The 20,663-nt window shown below is 37.3% G+C and overlaps 1 protein-coding gene across 5 annotated transcripts in view; it reads right to left on the bottom strand.

Annotated features, from left to right (window-relative positions):
• ST7 (suppression of tumorigenicity 7) overlaps positions 1–20,663 on the bottom strand; it is a gene marked incomplete at both ends in the record, with an annotated part of 223,862 nt that overhangs the window by 20,862 nt on the left and 182,337 nt on the right. For all 5 annotated transcript variants that reach the window (XM_084230815.1, XM_084230816.1, XM_084230818.1 and 2 more), the window contains 2 exons: positions 14,402–14,504; positions 15,992–16,064. In XM_084230815.1, coding sequence (XP_084086941.1) covers positions 14,402–14,504; positions 15,992–16,064 — 176 coding nt within the window. The remainder of the gene's footprint in view (positions 1–14,401; positions 14,505–15,991; positions 16,065–20,663) is intronic.

Raw genomic sequence — 20,663 nt, 5'->3', positions numbered from 1 at the left:
AGAGACATAAATAGCATAAAGGAATATTTAGAAGACAAAATAACTTGGTATAATTTTATAACCAGATGAAGATATATAAAACAGACACATGAAGGTTGAGAAGTCATATGACTAAACCAAATGCATTAGGGAGACCTGGGATTGACTAGTGCTGACCACTATTTTTTTTCCATGCAAATCTGTAGAGAAGAAGAACCTAATCCTATGAAAAGGGTTACATGGAGGGACCTGAGTATAGCAAGACCCAAGGGAGAGGAGCAGAACATGCTAAGACACAATGCTCATTTAGATACTTTCTCAAAGACTGGAGGGCTCTCAGCTTAATTAACCTCTTCATTCCTATCTTTACGAAGGAGGTGGGAGCACAGGGCAAGAAGTGTTCTTTTGCGTTTGCTATATAATAGTAAAAGAAGCAAATATAGAATGGTGTTTTATCTTTGCAAGTGTTATCCTCTCTTTGCTGCCTGGCATTGTTCCTAGGCTCCACTCCTCATTATCTACCCTCCTTGATTTGTCTCCAACACACATACATATACACCAACAACCACCACTACCATCACAACAACCTATGCATCTCCTTTACAATGGAGAAATCATACAAGGAGATGATTAATCCAATCAAAAATGGACAGGAGAAGGCCTAAAACGATATAGATCAACAGACACATGAAAAATGTTCAATGTTACTTATCTTCAGGGAAATGCAAATCAAAACCATGAGATACTGCCTCACACCTGTGAGAATAGCCCATAACAAAAAGATCAGAAATAAGAATGTTGGCAAGAACATGGAGAAAAAGGAACCCTACTCTACACTATCAGATTGGTCTAGCATCTGTGAAAAACAGTATGGAGCTTTCTCAAAACATGAAAAATATATTTACTGTATGACCCAGCAATCCCTCACTTAGTGTTTGAGCACTGATTTGAAGGTATATGTGCACTCCTACATTCATCGTAGCTCTATTTACGATGCCATAGTATGGAAACAACTTAAGTGCCCAATGACAAAAGAGTGAAAAAAGAGCACATCACACACACACAAACACACACACACAGAAAAAGAGAGAGAGAGAGAGAGAGAGAGAGAGAGAGAAAGAGAGAAATACTTGTATGGTATAAAAAAGGTGAAACCTTGCCACTGTGACAACATGGATGGAACTGGAGAGGATTATGCTAAATGAAGTAAGGCAGGAGGAGAATGACAATACCACATTCATTTTCTCATGTGTGGAATATAAAGAAACAAGGCAAAGGAACAGACCCAAGCAAACCCATGATATCTGACTATAAACCTGAGGCTACCAGAAGGTAGGGAGATGGGAGCAAAGAGGAGGAGGGGACCCAATGGACTATGGTGGAGGATTATGGGACTTTGGTGGTGGGCATGGATGGTATAGATACATTTGTAGAGTTGTGGACCTATACCTCTAAAACATATAGTGTTGTAATCGAACATTACTTCAAGAAACATAATTTTAAAATTTCTAATGAAATCAGTTAAAAAAAATTCAATGGAGCATTAGCAGATGATGGAAGGATGTGTTTAATTAAAGTGAGACCAACAGAGCAAAAGGAAGTGTTATGAGATGTTCACCAATTTCTTTTAAAGATGTATTTAGTTATTTGTTTGTTTATTCAAGCACTGGGTACAGTCAGAAGCGCAAGAGGATGAGAGAATTCACCAGAGCCAGAGGGGGAACAGAACAGGCAGACTGATGAAATACACTGCTGAGGGGAGCAGTGGGCGTGGCAGGAGAGGTCGGTCGCGCCATGTGGACCCTCGCCGGCGGCTGGGGATCAAACCAGTGCTGCAGAGGCTGCGGGCAGATTCGCAGCCCAGCGCTCAACTGCTGCGCCACCAGGGGAGGCCCGAGATGTTCACCAATTTTAATGTCAGAAACTATTGTCTGTGAATATACCAATCAATGGAAATGTGTGCAAGATGGTAAGGAGTGGGAGAGTCCTGATATTAGATGTTTCTCTCTCTCTCTCACTCTCTCTCTCTCTATATACATACACACGCACACACTCACACATATGTTTCATTGTCACCCATCTGTGGTTTTTATTCACTTTGGCATATGAGTACAACTGTCTTTAAGCTTCCTCTCCTGTTATCACACTTGGTGTCAGGATATACTGTCCAACAGGGGCTCTGTAGACTCATTCAGGATCTGGGTAACACAAATCAAACTTCCCCCACTCTCGGTCTCATTTTAAAAAATCTCCAATCCTTGGTCTTAAGGCAGGAAGAGTTAGGAAATGAGGGAGTCAGCCTGAGAGTAGCTGGAGAATCATGACATGACTTTCACACCTAGGGGCGGGGGGGTAGTGGGAGAATCGGCCCACCTTGATGGAACAACCTCTACAGAAAGACTTCTTCCCAGGCCAGCACATGAAAGGTATTTTATTATTTTGACGGGAATTCTTCAAACAAGAGTTCCAAAAGAACTTTTTGGTCCTGTGCCTTTTTTGAATGCTATAAGTCACTGCTTTCCTTCCCCGTTTTGTTGTAAAACAGTGCAGAACAAAAATCTTGTGGGAAAAATAACAATTTTGAATCCAACTACCACTATCTTTACAATTATCAACCATAATATAAGGAAAAAAGATGGATTTTATGCTCAACCATTCTGGCTATCCTCTTGTGATTTTGTTACTTAAAAGAAGCCATTACAATGTATATTGTTACTGCATATGATGATCTTGGAAGATCCCAAGGTTATGACTCATGAGAAAGATATATAACTTGTAAAGCACTGTGAACTGGTTCAGAATAAGTTAAAGAAGGAAGACCATTTGCTTACTCTTAAAATTATCAGGTAAACAAAGATGGAAAATTCCTTGCTCTAATGGAAATCCTAGAATAAGATTTTGATTTCTGAATTTCTAATAATTGTTTATATCTCTGTAAATGTTGAAACAAACTGAATAGGAAAGGTACTAGCTCATATGTCCCAGCTATTCAGAAATCTCTCCAGGGCTGCTGACAATCAAATGATGACTGAAAGAAAAAGTAAACTACCACAGCTTTTATTTCTCTGAATGGGAAAGACTTTTAAATGATTTTATTAGGTGTCTATGAGACAGTTCTTCTTTGGCTAAGGAAACTGCAGAAATAAGGGGCACCTGAGTAGAAATGGGCTTGGTAGTCGTGCATATTTGGGGGTAGAAGTAAAAATAATTTAGCAAGGGGTAAGGCAAAGGAAATGTGTGTGTGTGTGTGTATGTGTGTGTGTGTGTGTATATTGGGATTGTGGGGATTTTTAGAAAATTACTACAAAGGGATAATATAAACCCGCACTGTCTAATATGGTAGCCTCTATCATATGTGGCTATTTAAATTTAAATCAATTAAATATAAATTAAATTAAAAATCCAGTTCCTCAGTCACACTAGTCAAACTTCAAGTTCTCCAGTGCTGCATGTGGTTAATGACCAACCTACTGGACAATGCAGAGAATACCCCCCACATCACAGAAAGTTAACAGCACTACTGTAGACAATGGAAGTTTTAAACTTTACATAACTAAAACAACATTTAATGGGAAATTTTCACAGTTGCCTATAATAGGAATTATAATGTAAATGCAGTATCAATTGTTTGAAAATATACAATACAACAAAAGGCCATAATTACTGTAAAATGAGAATTCATTTAAAAGCATTATTGGGGCCTCCCTGGTGGCGCAGGTGGTCGAGTGCAGCACTGTGAACCTGTCCGCAGCCTCTGCAGCACTGGTTTGATCCCCGCCTGCCACGGAGCAACCCACATGGCGCAGCAGACCTTTCCCGTCTCACCCGCTGCTCCCCTCAGCAGTGTATTTCAGTCAGTCTGCCTGTTCTGTTCTCCGATCTGTCTCTGGTGAATCCTCTTACCCTCCTGCACATCTGGCCTTTACCCCGGTTCTTGTATAAATAAAATAAATGTTTAAAAAGAAAAGAAAAGATCATCTGCTTTAAAAATAAATAAATAAATAAAAATAAAAGCATTATTGGCTCTCTGACATCTGCATATATTTGGAAAATAATAGTCCACGTGTGTGAGCACATTGGTTTAACTCAGCCTGCAGGATGAATGAGGTGCATGTGGCATCAAGGACATTGTGTGCAGCCCTAAATGTGGCCTTGAGGTAACACTCTGTTTCTCCTCCAAGCTCCCTCTGATCTTTGTACATACTTTTCACATACTGCCTTAGCCATGCATCTTTCCCCTCGGCTGAAACGCAAGATCCTCAAAGGCATGGATCCCACCTTCCCATGAAGTATCTCAATATGAGCATCCCAGGCCTAATCAGCCTTATGAGGCCAATTCAACCAAAGTAACTCACCAAGGAAACTTAGCTGCCTTTTCACTGTATCTACTCTATGGCAGAAATAGTTTAGGTCTATAAAAGAGATTTATACTCCTGTATAGTTCCAAACAAAATGTTGGCTCTACCCAAATGATGAAGGCTAATAACAACAATGTGTTATGTTTTTGGCCAGGCTTAAAATGGCTGGCAAGATCAGTTCTCAACATGTGCAACATTTAAATTAGAAAAGCATGGAGCAACATTTCACATTTTACTTGTCAAGAGAAAAATAAATGGGACAGGGCAGATCCCTATCCACAAGTATGCAGAAATCAATTAGAATAACTGTTGCCTGCAAATCAGAGAACACTCTCTGCCTGTCTATAACAATTATCTGGCTTCTATTAGCTAAGCCAGTCCTCTGCACTCTCTTTTCTGCCATCCTGCCTCTAACTTCCTCCCCAGATTCTCATATCACATTGATCTTGAAGTACAGACTAAAGTTTTCGGAAGCATCTTTTCAAAATCCATTTGTGTTGGAATCTAGTTCCTTTTTCCCAGTATAAGGACATGGAAAGTCACAGCATGTAAAGAGAAGCTGAGGACTTCAACCTTGGCCTCTGAGTAGTGTCTGCTCGTGGAGGTACTGAGCAGAGGCCACTTCACTGTCAGAAAAGCTGCAAGAGAGATTTGGTCCCACAGAGGTTACCCCAGGTACTGCTAAGTTTGCTTCTGTTAAGGTCTTAACATGTTGTAATAATTTAAGTGAAAACGGTCCCAAAGTTATCCTTCACACAGGCTCTAAAGCCCAGAAATTTAATTCCTATCTTTTTTGAACTTCAGTACCAACAACAGCAGAAGTCATTTGAAAATCATTAGCAAAAATATGAGAATAAAGATATGAAAGGACAGGTTAATCAAATTAATTACAGGTTATTAAATTATAGATATGAAAGGACAGGTTAATTAAATTATAAATGTGCTATAATTTGGGGAGCTATCAAGTTGCTCCCCAAAATCAGGCAGTTGAATATTAATTAGCATGTAAATATCATGATATATACTAAATATATAAAATATATTTTTAAAAAAATCAGTGTACCATACATATTATGATTTAGTAATAAAATGTATGTATAGGTATTAAAAATATGGGCAGGCCACAGAGTGAATGTTAATAGAATGTTAATAGGCTAAATCTTTGATGTTATGGGAGATTAATTTCTATTGTGCTTTTTCTGTGCTTTCCAAATTTTCCATAATAAGCATTAAGCATTTCTATAATAAGCATTTCTTATCTGTATATACATCATATATATATACACATATACACACACACATACAACACAAACCCATTTTCTAGATGCATATCAATAACACAAAAAGCAAACCGCACAAAAAAGATCAGTAGAGAGCAATTTTTTGTATTTCTTTGTAGTCCATTGACACAACTGGTTTTTAAAGAGGCTCTAAGATCAGAGGGGATTTTTTTTTTAAACATAAGTAAACAGAGAATAAAACTAGTGCAATTTGGAAGACATGCTACATTTTCTGAGTTTTAATGTTGTCTGACCCCTGGACTCAGGACAGTGCCACCCAGCACTCTGCTCATGGGACCTTGTGCCCTTCTCCCAGACCTGAATTTTGAGGTCTATATGAGTTTTTCATTGCTGCTGTAACAAAATGTCACAAACTCAGTGCCTTAAACAATATAAAATTTTTTGGAAACTTAGAGCAGAGTGGATGTTACCAGGACAGGTAGCCCCATGTACCCTCTGTTTGGTTGAGATTTAAATGCAAAAATGAGTGCAACACTTGAGTGATAGTGAAGAACCTGCACTCTGGAACCACTGCCTGGATTAGGATCCTGGCTCAGATGTTCCCTAGCTCTGTGACCTTTGGCAGGTCATTAAATTCTCTGTTCCTTAGCCTTTTCTTTCTTTTTTTAAACATTTCTACCTCAAACAACATCGTGCTTCAGTATAGAGCTTAAGTGTGCACTGTGCAAATTTTGTCATACAGAATACTAAGATGTGGCTGTTCTTCCCTTATCTCCTTTTGTACCTATCAGTACCCCTACTTCCAAGAGGCATTCTCTGTGTATACTACATAATCTGGGTTGCTTTCTTTAAAACTGAGGGATCATTGATTTATAACATTGCATAACTTTCAGGTATAGAGCTTTACACTTCAACATCTGTATGTATTCCATTATGATCACCACCAAAAGTCTACTTTCTATCTACCACCATGTGGTTGAACAACTTTACCCATCTGCCAGTTGTTTTTTGAAAGAATTTCTTTTTTTATGCTTAGAAAAAAGACAGGAAAGACATGAAAGGATTATTTTAAGGATATTCTGATGAAGGATGATGACTACTTTTCTGCAGTAATTGTTTCTTACTCATTCAGTTATCTATTCATTAGTTACTTTGCTTCATTCAAAAAATATGGAAATACCCACAGTTTACCCCCAAGGAAAGGTAGGGGAGAGTCACAGTGTACCCCAGGGCACAGGTGTGTGACCATCCACAAATACACCTGACATGAATCACATCAGGTCCATAATTTCTTGTGGGGGTATATGTGCTGTGTGTACACATACAGACAAGGCAACAACATTAGATTTAGCATGACTGCCTTGGTAAAGGTTTATATTTAAGTACTCAGGATATACAAATGGGGAGCATTGTCTCAAAGAAGATGTCATAGAAAAAAGAAAATATGACTCAATCTCATTAAATAAATAAGAGTTTACCTGCAAAGATGAGTGGAGGGGAGGTCCAGGCAGGAGTCAGACTGGGCAGGAGCACCAAAGCATGCAAGGGCACAAGGGCTCAGAAGCTCATGGCATGTGAACACTAACATGACAGTAACTGCTGTCACTACCTCAGCACTACCACATGCCAAGCGTCATCTCAGGTACTCCTTATACCATGTGAGGGAGCTAGTATTATTATCCTTATGTTAGAGATGTGAAAATACAGGGTTTGGGGTTGAGCAGCTGCCCAGTGTTGTACAAATGTGTGACAGAACCTGAATTTGAACTCAGGTTTAAGGCTACTCTACAAGGGAGTAATGGAGAAAAAATAGGTTGCAAAAGATCTTCCGTGTATGTTTCAGAACATGATCTTTCCCCTGAGTTAATCTATAGTTTCAAAGCTTGTGACACAGAAAAACACGTTCAAAGAGGAAAAAAAAGAAACTTCAAACAGAATTGTGAAGTTGATGCAAAACAAAACAATGGGGATTCTTGGGGAGGGAAGAGGTCTGAGGAGTCCACACGGACCTAGGAAGACAGTTTGAAAATCACTGCAGCAATTGGAAATGAGTTGGTGGAGCTTGTGGTTTTGAAGAAAATGCCACAAATTCAGCGGTGGAAACAGTAAGAGGTTGAAACTAGCAATCTTAGAAAGCCTCTGTCATGATGCTGGTGAGGGGATGATGAAATCAAGGAGGGGATTTCCCCAGGACTTGGTGCCTGGCTGAATCTGAGGGCAGAGAAGAAATCAGTGGGACTGAAATCTTTAGCTTGAGAAATTAGAACAATTTAGCAGTGGGAAGATAACAAAAATAATTGAAATGCTTGCAAACCATCCCTGGGTTGTGGCCTGAAGACAGTTGGCTGTGCAGGTCTGGAGCAGGGAGGGGAGTTAGAGACAGTATTTGGGAGTTGTAGGAGAGGCAGAGGCTGAAGCAGTAGAAGCACATTAAATCTCTCAGGCAAGCTTCAAGCAAAGAAGCAGGGGGTAATGAATGGTGCTCCCCAGGAACTAACCTGAGGAATGGGCAGGTGAGGAAACAACATAAGTGGTGAATGCCCAGAACAGCAGGGGTGGCCTGGAGCTGAGGCCTTGAGGTTTAAACATTGGTCAATAGGACCAAATGCTGAGGAGAGATGAGAAAGGAAGAAGACTGACAAGAGACCACAGGATCTGGTGACTTAGGTGGGGGTGACCTTGGTGGAAGCAGTTACAGTGTTTTTTACTGTAGAAAGAGACTTTTTAGAAACTTTTTTATTCCTGAGAAATGTGGCTAGAAACTGGTTTCTGTTCATTTTCCTCTGGGTCATATTTCCACAATATACTCTCCTTACTCTAATCCAAAAAAACTTTGGAACAAAACATGACTCAATTCAAAGAAACTTATATTGAAATAATATTTCTGAAATGTACCATTGATATACAATATCATAGACAATCTGCCAGGGTATTTAGAGTTTCTGCCTCCACGCTTCAAGCATTTTTAAATGCTAATACCCACTACACATTTTGTTTCCTAAATTGGATTAAAAGGCAATTTTATACCCTGTCAATCAGCTTTACCAAGATATAAAGGGCGGACTGCGTTAGTGTTTGCATGAAATAGAATTTCCATCATTCTAACAGGGTCCTGTGGATACTCCATTACAATTACAAGGGTGTTTTCCCCCACAAGAAACTTGAAATCCCCATGAAATTAGACCTTCTAGATTAGCATTGGATGAACTATATTTTAAAAATGTTAATTTTTAATGAGAATGTCTTTGTGTCATAACATTCTTCATTCTTTCCTGACCATTTCCTCATGGCTTTCCACCTCCTAGACTTATAAATTTAAAAACTAATTATCTATTCGGCTCAGTCTTCACCTCAATAGTCCATCTGGCCCAGGTGCCCTGTTGGTAAGAAGCGAGGCAGGAACACAGTGAGCCCTACCCCCAGCACCCTCGATGACTGCCCCTGCAGTCCCCTGGCTGGGCACAGTGAGAAGAGCTCATGTTTAGCAGTGCTGGGATTGTAGGCAAGATGAAGGTGAAGGTTTCCACCATTGGGGCTGGTAATGTTCTTTGATTTTTCTGCCTCAACAGCTCCACCCACAACACCCAAGAATCCCAAGCAGCTTGCTTCCCGCTCAGCGCCCTGCTGCTGCTCACAACGGGTGGTGCCTCCTGTTATATGAGTAGGACCTCAAAAGTTTGGGATTTTCTTGTGGTTGTGGTGATGGGTCACAGGCTTGTTTTTCTTCTAAACTATAACGTGGAGGGACCTTGAAATTGCTGGGCTACCGTCTTCTCATCTGCATTTCAATCAGAGCTGTTCTACTCAACTTGTTCCGTTCATTAAGGTTTCACACAAACAGCATTAGGAGGGAAAAACTTATTTACTGTGTATAAGGTAACAAGTCGTTGTTATTGTGGGTATTTGGTTTGTTTTAGAGGCAGAGAGCAGGGAGGCAGGGGTGGCTATGCTAGAACAAGAACAAAAATCAAAAGTCAAAAATGGATAACTCTTAACCAACCATCTGTAAGAGATTTACCAAGCAGTTACAAGCTAGGAATCCCTGAAAACAACAGTGGCAGCCAGAACATGCTCAAATCTTTAAGTCTCTCCTCAAATCTTTAAGTCTGAAGGGATGCTGTTGGTACTCAAGGTCAGTGCCACTGTTACAGCCTCTGGTTGTCCTTCTTCAAGTACCTGTATATGCATGTTTCTCGACAGCTTCTATCTCCACATAGTCTGCAAGTACAGAAATAGAGCTGAAGGTGCAAGGGGAGAAATAGTGAAGGGAGTGATATTGAGTACCTCCGATGTCCTGGATGAGTCACATAATATACTTCCACTTACTTTTCATCAACCTTGTGAAGGCTATTTTTTATCCCCACTTTACCAAAAAGGAAATAGGTAGGGAGTTAAGTCCCATAGCTCACTCTGGCCCCATGGCCAGAAAGTAAGAGGTAATCCTTGTTTGGAAAACTTTTGAACATTTTAATGCTACTTCACAGGTCAGCTGACCTCTGTCACTGCCCCTGACTCCATCATTATGATTAATATGTTCTCCCAGTAATAACAGGAATTCTACTTACTGGACCTGACAACTCAGAAAAGAATAAATGTACACAGCTAACAATGTTTCATGGTACAAGTAGTGGTAAAGAAATGCAAACTAAAAGAACAAAACTCCATTTGTACTTCATCGAATCACAAGAGTTTTTTGTTTTCCCTTTTTCTTTTCTTTTTGCTGTTTTAAACAAACTGTGTCATGCTGGTAAGGGTGTGCCAAATTGGTAAAGAAGGAGTCATCTGCTAGTGGGCATGTAGAGTGCTGCAAATTTACTGCAATACTGATACTTCAATTATTGCAATATTAAGAGCCCTAAAGTGCTTCTATATGCTATTCAGTAATTTCTATTCTATAAATCCAACCTAAGGAAATAATCTTAAATTTCAAAAAAATCTTTAGGCCCAAAAAGGTGTACTACTGGAGTTGACCACAACCTGAATTCTAAAATAGAAGACACAAGAATCATTCTCTTCACAAGTTTTTGCTGAAAAAGGCTAGTAAAAAACAATATCCACATTTGAAAGAGTAAAGTTGGACTTAGATCATAAAAAAACATTAACTCAAAATGCATTAAAGATGTAAGATCTGAAACTATAAAACTCCTAGAAGAAAACAGAGTAAAAAACATTGACCTTAGCAATAATTTATTGGATGACACCAAAAACACAGGCAACAAAAACAAACAAGTGGGACTACATAAAAATAAAAAGCTTCTACATGCCAAAGGAAACAATCAAGACACTGAAAAGTACTGGCCCCTCAATATCACTAATCACCAGGGCAATACAAACCAAATGCACAATGAGATATCACCTCACACATTAGGATTTTAAATTAAAAAAAAAAAAACAATTTGAGAAGCATTAGCAAGGAAGAGGTAAAACTGGAACCTCTGCGCACTGTTAATGGAAATGAAAAACAGTACCATCACATGGAAAACCATATAGAGGTTCCTCAAAAAACTAAAAAGAGTACCACCACATTGTCTTGCAATCCAACTTCTGGGTGTACATCCAAAAGAACTGAAAATGGGATCTTGAAGAGATATTTGCTTAACCATGTTCACTGCAGCATTATTTTCAATAAATAAGAAGCAGAAACAACCTACATTTCCATCAAAGGAGCAGATAAAGAAAATTGGTGTGCATATATACAACGGAATATTATTGTCTTTAAAAAGAAGCAAATTCTATCCTATGCTACAACACAGACAAACATAGAGGGCATTATGCTAAGTGAAATAAGCCGGTCATAGAAGGAAAAATACTGCAGGATTCTACCCATTTCAGATAATTAAAGCAGTTAAACTCAAAAGCAGAAAGTAGAATGACTATTTACTTAACCCCTCCAAACCTGCAGGGCCTGTATCTATGTACTAAGGGTAATAATATGAGACACTTCACAGTGTTGTTATAAAAAATACATGAGATGGTATATATAGTTCAGTCACCATTGTGCTTTGCACATAGTAAATATTCAATAGAAATCAATAATTATCATAAAGTCATTATGAAGAGCAATTCAACCTGAGGATGGGAAGGTATCCTAAATGACTTTTTTGCAACCAAATTTTACTGGTTTACCAGTAAACATTAACATAACTATATAATACCAAGAAAGTGGCTTCATACCCCAAAATGTATATATGCTTTACTCACCTACCACCCAAGCGCTAGTGCCTTTACTCTATCACATTAGTACCCTCTACCCTTTGTTCCTACCCACCTTCTCCTTCCACTCTAGGAACCACTATGTTTTTCAGAGTCTAGAAGTTGCTTTTGTGTATTGTGTTTTGCCAGGTTGTTTTCTTTGGCTATTTATATTCTACAAATTAGTGAAACCATCCAGTATTTATCTTCCACTTTCCAACTTATTTCACTTAGCATAATTACTGCAAGTTCCATCCACATTGTGGCTGAAGGCAAGTTTTCTATAAATAAGTAGTATTCCACTGAGTATATATACCACATTTTCTGTATCCAGTCACCTACATGAGTTTTAATGTTTCTTTTGATACCAACTGTCTAATACTTTATATCCTTCATTGATATCTCATTAGATTATGACATATTCTCTGCCTGAATAGGCAGCTGTGTGTGTAAATAGGCAACTGTGTGTATGTGTGTTTACTAAATATTAGCAAGTAGTCCAAATAATGGCAGAACGTACATAAAAGATGCCTATAGCAGCCTGCATGGTACATAGGTACCAGAGATTTGTGATTAATTATGAAAATATGAAGCATTGACTCACAAGAGCTTTTCCCCCAGGAAACAGGGGAAAGAACACACATGAAGAAGATCTGTAAGCCAGTTTTCTTTCAGTACAACCATGAACAAAGCAAAGTGGTGGAAAACCAGCTTACAAATGAACTCTATCTTCTCTTAAATTAATGATTAGGAAGTAGAGGAAAATTACATAGTTCAAAAATAGAAGAATTCTATTTTGTAAGTAAAATATTGATTGACTGAGTCAAATTCATCCATAGTAGTCTAAAACTACTTCTTATGACGTTTAATACTCTGCTAGAGGCTCAACCAATCATTTAAGACAATTATAATAGATTTGAAGAACAGATTCAATCAAAACATCTAGTGAACAAATATTGTACCAGTTTTCTATCTTGTGCTCAAAGATACTAAGGCTTTGGGTAGTACAACTAGAAAAGTTAAGGTCTAGTTCCCAGACTTGAGGGACCTCCAACAATTCAAATATCAACAATTTTAATAATTTACAAGCATACGGTATTTGAGTATTTTCAAAGAAGTTTATATTATCTCAGCTAATCATGGAAGATTGGCAACGTTTATATTTCTATCTTCATTTGAAGAATAAGGGAAAACATTGAGATGGTAAGCCCACGATCTAATGGTTAAAATGATATTCTATTTATACATCTCTATAAACAAATGATAAAGCTAAAACCTGAATCCAAGTTTCAATCCCAGAATCTAAGACTCTATTGCCTAAGAGTAAATCTAAAAGAGCTTTACTTATGCTTATAGAATAGTTCTGAAGTTAGAGAATGACATTCAATAAATACTAATTGATGACTTAAGCTTACTATAATTCAGGATATATATATATATTTGAATGAACATTTTAATTTAATAAAAATGTATTAAATAGGAGATAAATTTTATACTATCCCATACAATACATAAGTCTACAAATGTTATGTTGGTTATTATCCACTAGAGATAAATAGATCCTGGATAAATACATCCTTCTGCAAATGTGGTATTGTGCACCACTCTTCAATCTCCTGTTTTGGGAAAAGATGACCATGACCTGAGTAAGAGTTCAGGAATGATATTAGACCACTTATATCTATCACTCTGGATGTCAACAAAACAAAATCGGTAATTCTATGTATGCCTTTACCCACACACACCAAATCAAACAACAACAAAACATTCCTTTTGTTGCAGTACTGAAACAAAACAAATAAATAGCTTTCCTTCGTCATTTTTTACCAAAGAAAGTCTTTATCAGGCATTTTGCCAAGGAAACTATGTCTTGTATCTGATGTAAACTGTTGGAGCAGTTGCTTAGAGGTGCTGCATAGTATCAGGAAACTGAAAGTGGCCCTCAGCAATGTGTCTATCACACAGCAGGAACTCAAATACAGGTAAGCGATCAATATGTGTTCATTTTATGAATAAATATTATTTGACTCCCTTAAAATCAAATTCAGAAAAAAATAGTTAAGTTGGTCAGTATTTTGGCCAATATAAGTTGGACAGTAAGATGAATATTTCTTACTAGACCTATTAAAATGGCATTCACAAATCAAAAGGAAAAATACTACTTTGAGATTTTTCCTATTACATTCTTACCAATACAGATCAACTATCACCTAATTATATAGAATGTCACATTACTCAGTTTTTTTTTTTATCAATTTTATTCATCATTCATTTCCCAAGTTGGGTCTAAGTAAGACTACAACTGGTGAGAAATTCCTATCAAATGCATCAAAGCTCTTGGGATCTCCATATTTGGCCAATTTCAGTCTTCTATCTGACCTGGCCTGTCTAAGCTAGTTCTATCAATTTACCCTGATTATATGAAGTCTGAAAATTGGCCCCAAAGCCCCTTAAATGTAGCTTTTGCTTAAAAAAAAATAAGGCTAAAGACCATAGACTGTATAGGGCCTTAACATTCATTGGTTCCAATTCAATTTTTTATAACTGGGTGTATTCAAGACATGACATTGTGGTCACTGAACACTTTCTCTGCTATCATAACGAGTTCCTGTGGGGATTCCACAGACTCACTTTTGGCACGTGAGGATTGAATTCCACAGCTCTATGAATGGCCTCTACAGCATTCATCTCTGCTGTGCTCAGCCCCCGCCGAGATGCAGCCTCGGGAGAGAATCTGAAAAGCAGAAAGACAAACACCATCCAGTTGGGACCACTGCTTGGGCATCAACCCAGAGAGGCATCTGCACATCAAGGGCCCATAAAACCACAGCGAGTCAATGGCATGAGCTCTCCAGACCTCCGCTATGCAGAACCTCTGAGTGACCCCTCAGACCGAGGCCAACAAAAAACCCAGCAGAAGCAGAAAGCGTGCTTGCATCTAATCACGGCAGGAATTAAATTCAGCTGTAAGTCTCTCTGTCTAAATAGCTAATCTAAATTTTCTACAAGGTACCTGCTTAGGTCAGGATTGGGGATAGGGCTAGTGAGGGCGGAGAGTGTAGGAAAAAGAGAAAACTAGGTTACAGAAGAGCGCACTTGGTTAAAAACAGAACTGGGGAAAATTTTAAAGGAGGCTCCCAACCCAAAGTCAGTGCTGCGATGGAGGGTTAAGTCGTTGCAGCTTCAGCAGCAGGAGAGCCTGCTTGGGCCGTTCCGGCAGGGGGGTGTGCATGCCCAAACTGTGGGCGAGACACCTGCCCAAGTGAATGAAAAAAACCAGACCATGCAATCTCTTTCTCACCTCACACCCAGGGCTAACTCCAGAGCTGTGCTTGGCAGGCAGACACCACAGGGGAAGCTGTGACAACCCTGGCCCTGCCCTCCCAAGCTGGAGTCGCTGTGTAGGGAGAAAAGATGTTGCAGTAGGTACTGGCGATCTACAGGATAAAAAAGAATGAAAGAAAATTACTTCGGTCTCGAAGTGCACACACACTTAACAGCAAACCTATCTGACATAGCAGAGGCCGTTTTCTTTTCCTTCTATCTGCTCCTCAAGGCTATAGAGGGATTGTATCGGGGAAGTGTCAGTGTTTATGAACTCAAAAACAGTTAAGCCATCTATCTGCTTTCACCTGCCAGTCATCTTGGCTGTTTATGAACATTCTCTACGACATAGTCACCTGCCTGATTAATGAGCAGATGTCCCACTGAGATGGCCACTCAAAGGACCCTGGCTGGGAGTTAGTTTGGAATTGATGAGGCAAAGAAAGGGAGTTGACATTCCCTCTGCCATGTTACATGTCTTTTATGACTACTACCCAGTCTCGGACTGCTAGAGGAAGAAGAATATGCAAAAAATGAACAAGAGGAAGGCATTTATGTACGTCCTAAGCAGGTCTTTTGATATGTACTGTCTGACAAAAAAAAAGAAAAGAAAGAAAAAGAAAAAGGAAAAGGAAAAGAAAAAAGTCACCTCAGAGGCAAGGAATTTCGCATAAATCTCTTTTTAGGGAAACATAAACATACACTCTTACAATACCTGGGGAAATACATTCTCTCCTTCTAGTAGTGAAAGAAAAGATCAGCAGATTTTGGAAAATGCATGCTCATAAGCAGGGGTCTCACAGACTAAGAGAAACTTCCAGAGAAAGCCCTCAGAGGCGACACATCTCTTTAAGTCAGGTCAGGCATTTAGTACAGCACAAGTTATTATTCACTTACTTGTCAGAGACAGCTCTTGCTTTGAGCAAGGCAGCTGTGTAGCATATTGTTGCCGACTTTGGTAAGCTTATATCTGTTAAAGAAAAAGAAAGGAGGAACTTTTGTAAATTTGCAGAAACAGAGCAATAATTTTAAACACACTAGTATTTTAATCATGTAAGCCTAATAAAGCAAAAATTAAGACTATTTTAATGTAATACAGTACATAGTGATTCCTATGTATCAGGGTGATATGTCAAACTAAGGGTAATTCATTTTGTGAATAATTCACATTTTAAATCCAGTAAACTGACTTCAGCCATTGCCTATTTTAAAATATTAATTTTCACATATTTAGTTTACTTAAGCAGAGAATAGCTGTAAGTATATAAATATAAATATTACATAAGTAATATTTATTTGACATTATGAAAGGCAAGAACTTCTTTGTCACTTATAAAATTTTCAACATTAACATATGAAATACTAATATGAGGAAAAAATATACCTGGTTGATTTTTAAATAATTTTTAATTGTAAATAAATGTATTTAATAAGTTATTATTTCACAGTCAAACTTAAACCAGATTTCCTTTGCATTACATTTCAATAAGTTCATATTCATTTTTTGTTAAAAAATGTAAGACATATATTATCTCTATAACATATATGAGATCTTTACAGATATACATTTATTTTAAATGATATCTAGGAAATCTTTAGAAAACTCTGCAATTTTTGTCATTCAAACCTATGACAAATTCCTTTTCATATAAAGCCTAATTTGTTACCCAGAAAAATAGTTCCTTTCAGTTTGTATACAAATTTTCAGATGGAGGACTAGGGGTGGTTAACATTCATATAATGAGTTTACAGGGAAATAAAAGTACTGGGAGCAACTGAAAATAGATAAACTCTAAGAATTCAGTCCCTGTAAAGGGAAATTTTGTTTTTAAATTACCATTCTATTTCTTACCAAAATTGTATTTAACACTCAACAAAATTTATACAATGACATAGAAATTACCTTCTTAATTCACAGCAGATAAAACTGTGCTATTCCCAAGTGCTGTAAAATTCACCCTGAATTAGAATAACTCAATATCTAAATGCCAGCTTCTTGGCAGAGCTTGCTTCAACTTAGAATTATGTCACAGTACGAAAGAAAGAAAAGTCCTATAATTAGCCAATAGACAACAGAAGAATATAATTTAAAAAAAAGAAAACTCATCTCTCATCCAATAACAAGTATTTACCATCAATCCCAGCAGAAGAAAATTCTCTTTAACATAAATTTCAATTACACTGATAAAATATGAATCATCATGGAAAATACTAACACAGAATTGAAAGGGATGAAGGTCTTTGTAACCCTGGTCGTATAAATGATATTCAAATAAAATTTGCCACCATATACATAATACAGAATAGTATGCCTATCACTAAGAAGAAAAATATAAAAGAAGGTTGAGCACGCATGGATTTGTTTTGTTGCTTTTCCAATATCTGAACATTCAACTGCTTCCCAGTGTGGGATCGGAATCCAGGAATCAAATACTTTGTTGGCTAGAGTCCACGCATTGATTATTGCTGGAAGATTAAAAACTGCAGATAACATATGTTTTACTTAGAAGTTCATACCTTTTTGTTAAAGTTGAGACATTTAATTTAAAGTTTATCCAACTCTTGTTTCCAATCTTCCTGGGGTGGTCTGTGTTCCTTCTGTGTCAACTTAGCACCTTTCTGTGACATGGGGGAGGGGAGCAATGAAAAGTGCTAAAAAGGAGTTGAGGCTACAATTAAAGGTCCTCATTTTTTCAAGGTGGCAGCACAAGTTAGAGTTCACTTGATAAACTAAAAAAAGTCTGTTGTTAAGAATTTAGTTTCTCAGGGGGGTGGGAATTGTACGGGGACTATAAACAAAATGAAAATGCATACATTGTGCAAAAATGAAATATGATGTAAAAATATATAAAATTTTAAAAAATAATGAAAAATAAAAATAAAAGCTATGTTTTCAACTCAAAAAAAAAAAAAAAAGAATTTAGTTTTTCAATGAAAAAGATCAGATTGCGTTTTGATGGTTACATACCTAATCAAGAAAACAGACACACTCACCCGGTTGAAAATGCAAAAAAAGAAACATTTGAGGTGTTTCAACAGAAGCCTAGGGATGCCTAATCAAAGGTGATCTTTAATTTGATACTATGTCCCCTTATGCCCAGACAAGACATTCACAACTAGAAAACATAACAAAAGTCAACAACATTATGAATACTATGTGGTAAATTTTCCCCATTTAAGAAAGTTTCAACTCTATTTCTTTCTTGTATGTAAAGATGGTGGTATGTGTGATTAAATATTTTTTAATCAGTACCAAACAGGGAAGGCGTATACTTATCTCCATGATGAAACCCCACTCCCATTCCCCATTAGTGGCATGTTCACTCCACTTGTTGTCTTTTTACTTCAGTTAATTATGTTCTCACTGCCTAACAAAAATTTTTAAAAATCAGAAAATTCTTACAAAAATTGTTTAGATATTCTCAGTTTTCCTTTTTAATTCTATCAAAACAGTTTTATCTCTATTGGTCATGGCAATTTGTCTCTAAGAAGTGGTGAACCACTCTAAACAAAGTGATCCTAAATTTTCCTTCAGATAAAGTATCTGCTCAAATAAAGTATATTGCTCAAATAAGGTTTTTGCTTACAACATATCTTTTAAATGATACTTAATCATTAGCAATGTAAATTAAAAACTTTAACCACCTAGTGATTTCATTTCTAAGACTTTATTCTAAGCTAGGTAATCACACCTATATATGAACACTTAGCTCAAGGATGGTGATGATCACACTGTTTCTAATGGTGGAAAAACGAAAACGGCCTAAATGTTCAATTGCAAGAGAATTGGATAAGGTGTTGGACATTCTCCAGGTGCAATGCTATGTAGTCATTAAATAGTGTGAGAGAAGAGTAGTGACCTGGACAAATGTTGTATTGTTGTGTACACATCAATAAGTAAAACAGATTTCTATGATTCCATATATTTTAAAAGCACTTATAGATAGAGATAAAAAGATTAGAGTTATATATAAAAATAGCAATAGTATTTATTTCTGGGTGGCGGGATTCTAGGCAGTATTTTCCTATTCTTTATCTGTATTTTCAAAGCCTCCTGTTATATACACATACTAAGTGAATTTTTAAAGGGTAGCAATGATGTTATATGGAAGAATTATGTTCTACAAATTGGCTGAAGCAAGTTCACAGGCAAAAATCTACATTGGGAGAACAAGACACACACAGCACTGACAGACAAAAGTAGAATTTAAATGAAGAGATATCAGCCTGCATATCTACCAGATATAAAGTTGAGTCTTGAACAACATGGGCTTCAATGGCACTGGTCTATACAGAAGGGTTTTTTTTTTTTTTTCCCTATCTACCACTTGCACATTCACAGATTCAACCAATGGCAGGTGCCATGGTTGGTTGGTTGAATGTATGGATGCAAAACCCATGTATATTAAGGCACTAGAGCATTCCATGGTCTTTGGTATTGGAGGAGTGGGAGGAAATCCAGTTCCTCAAGGAAACAAAGAGATAACTGTAGTTAAGTTGAGTTTTAGAGGAGTAAAAAGTCATATGTGGATTTTCCAGCAGGGATGAGGGGCTTGGCCTCTCTAACCCCCCAGTTGTTCAAGGATCAACTATACTTACACATCTTTATGAAAATTAGTTCCTTTTGCAGTATGCCTGTTACAGGGCAGTCACCCCATTAATCTTATTTTAATTTAATAATTGTCTAACATCTAAATCAAAGGCAAGAGCTATATGCTCACTTTTACAAAAGACCATATACCCTACCTTTAAAGGAAAATTACTTATTATGGGCCGTTTGCTCCATGAGCATGACTTTTTCCATTTCCTAAAAGACAGGAAGGGGAGGACTGAGACTTGTGTTTTGTTGCCTATCATAATTTTGAAGTAATTATAGATTCATAGGAAATTGTGAAAATAGTATATAAAGTTGTATGAATGCTTTCCCTAGTTCCTCCCATGGCAATGATGACATCTTAGATAAGTATAGTGCAACATCAAGAAATTGACAATGCTACAGTACTATTAAGTCAACTGCAGACCTTGCTTAGTTTTCACACACATTTGTCTGTGTGTGTGTAGATCCTTGCAATTTTATCACATGGTTAGATTAATGTAACTACGACCACCATCAAGATACACAACTTTTTCATCACTACAATGAATACTTTTGTGCTACCCCTTTAGATTTATATATTCCGCACTCAAATCTGTCCCCTTTGACCACTAATCTGTTCTCTATCTCTATAATTTTGTCTGTCTACTATGATTTTACACTTTTATCACTGAGAATAAAATGAATACAATGATAAGTGGAATAAAGTGGCTAATAGCAGTGATGAAAATAGTACAGATGTTTTGAACAAGAAATAAGAAATCAGCTGCTTTCCAAACTGCTTGTAATTTATTCAGAAATTTTACTTTGAGGGGCTTTCAAAATCATTCTAAGTTTGATTTTGCACAAGCAGAATCTAAGTATAAAGTATTTTTCTGTCTTTAGTAAGAGGCATGTAGCTACTATTATTACCAGAAAGTCCCCTTAAGAATTAGAATCCAAGAAGGAAATAAAAGGAAATAACGAGACATCACA

Source organism: Talpa europaea (genome assembly GCF_964194135.1).
Source record: "Talpa europaea genome assembly, chromosome: 3".
Classification (NCBI taxonomy): domain Eukaryota; kingdom Metazoa; phylum Chordata; class Mammalia; order Eulipotyphla; family Talpidae; genus Talpa; species Talpa europaea.
This window is presented reverse-complemented; position numbering and strand designations above follow the sequence as displayed.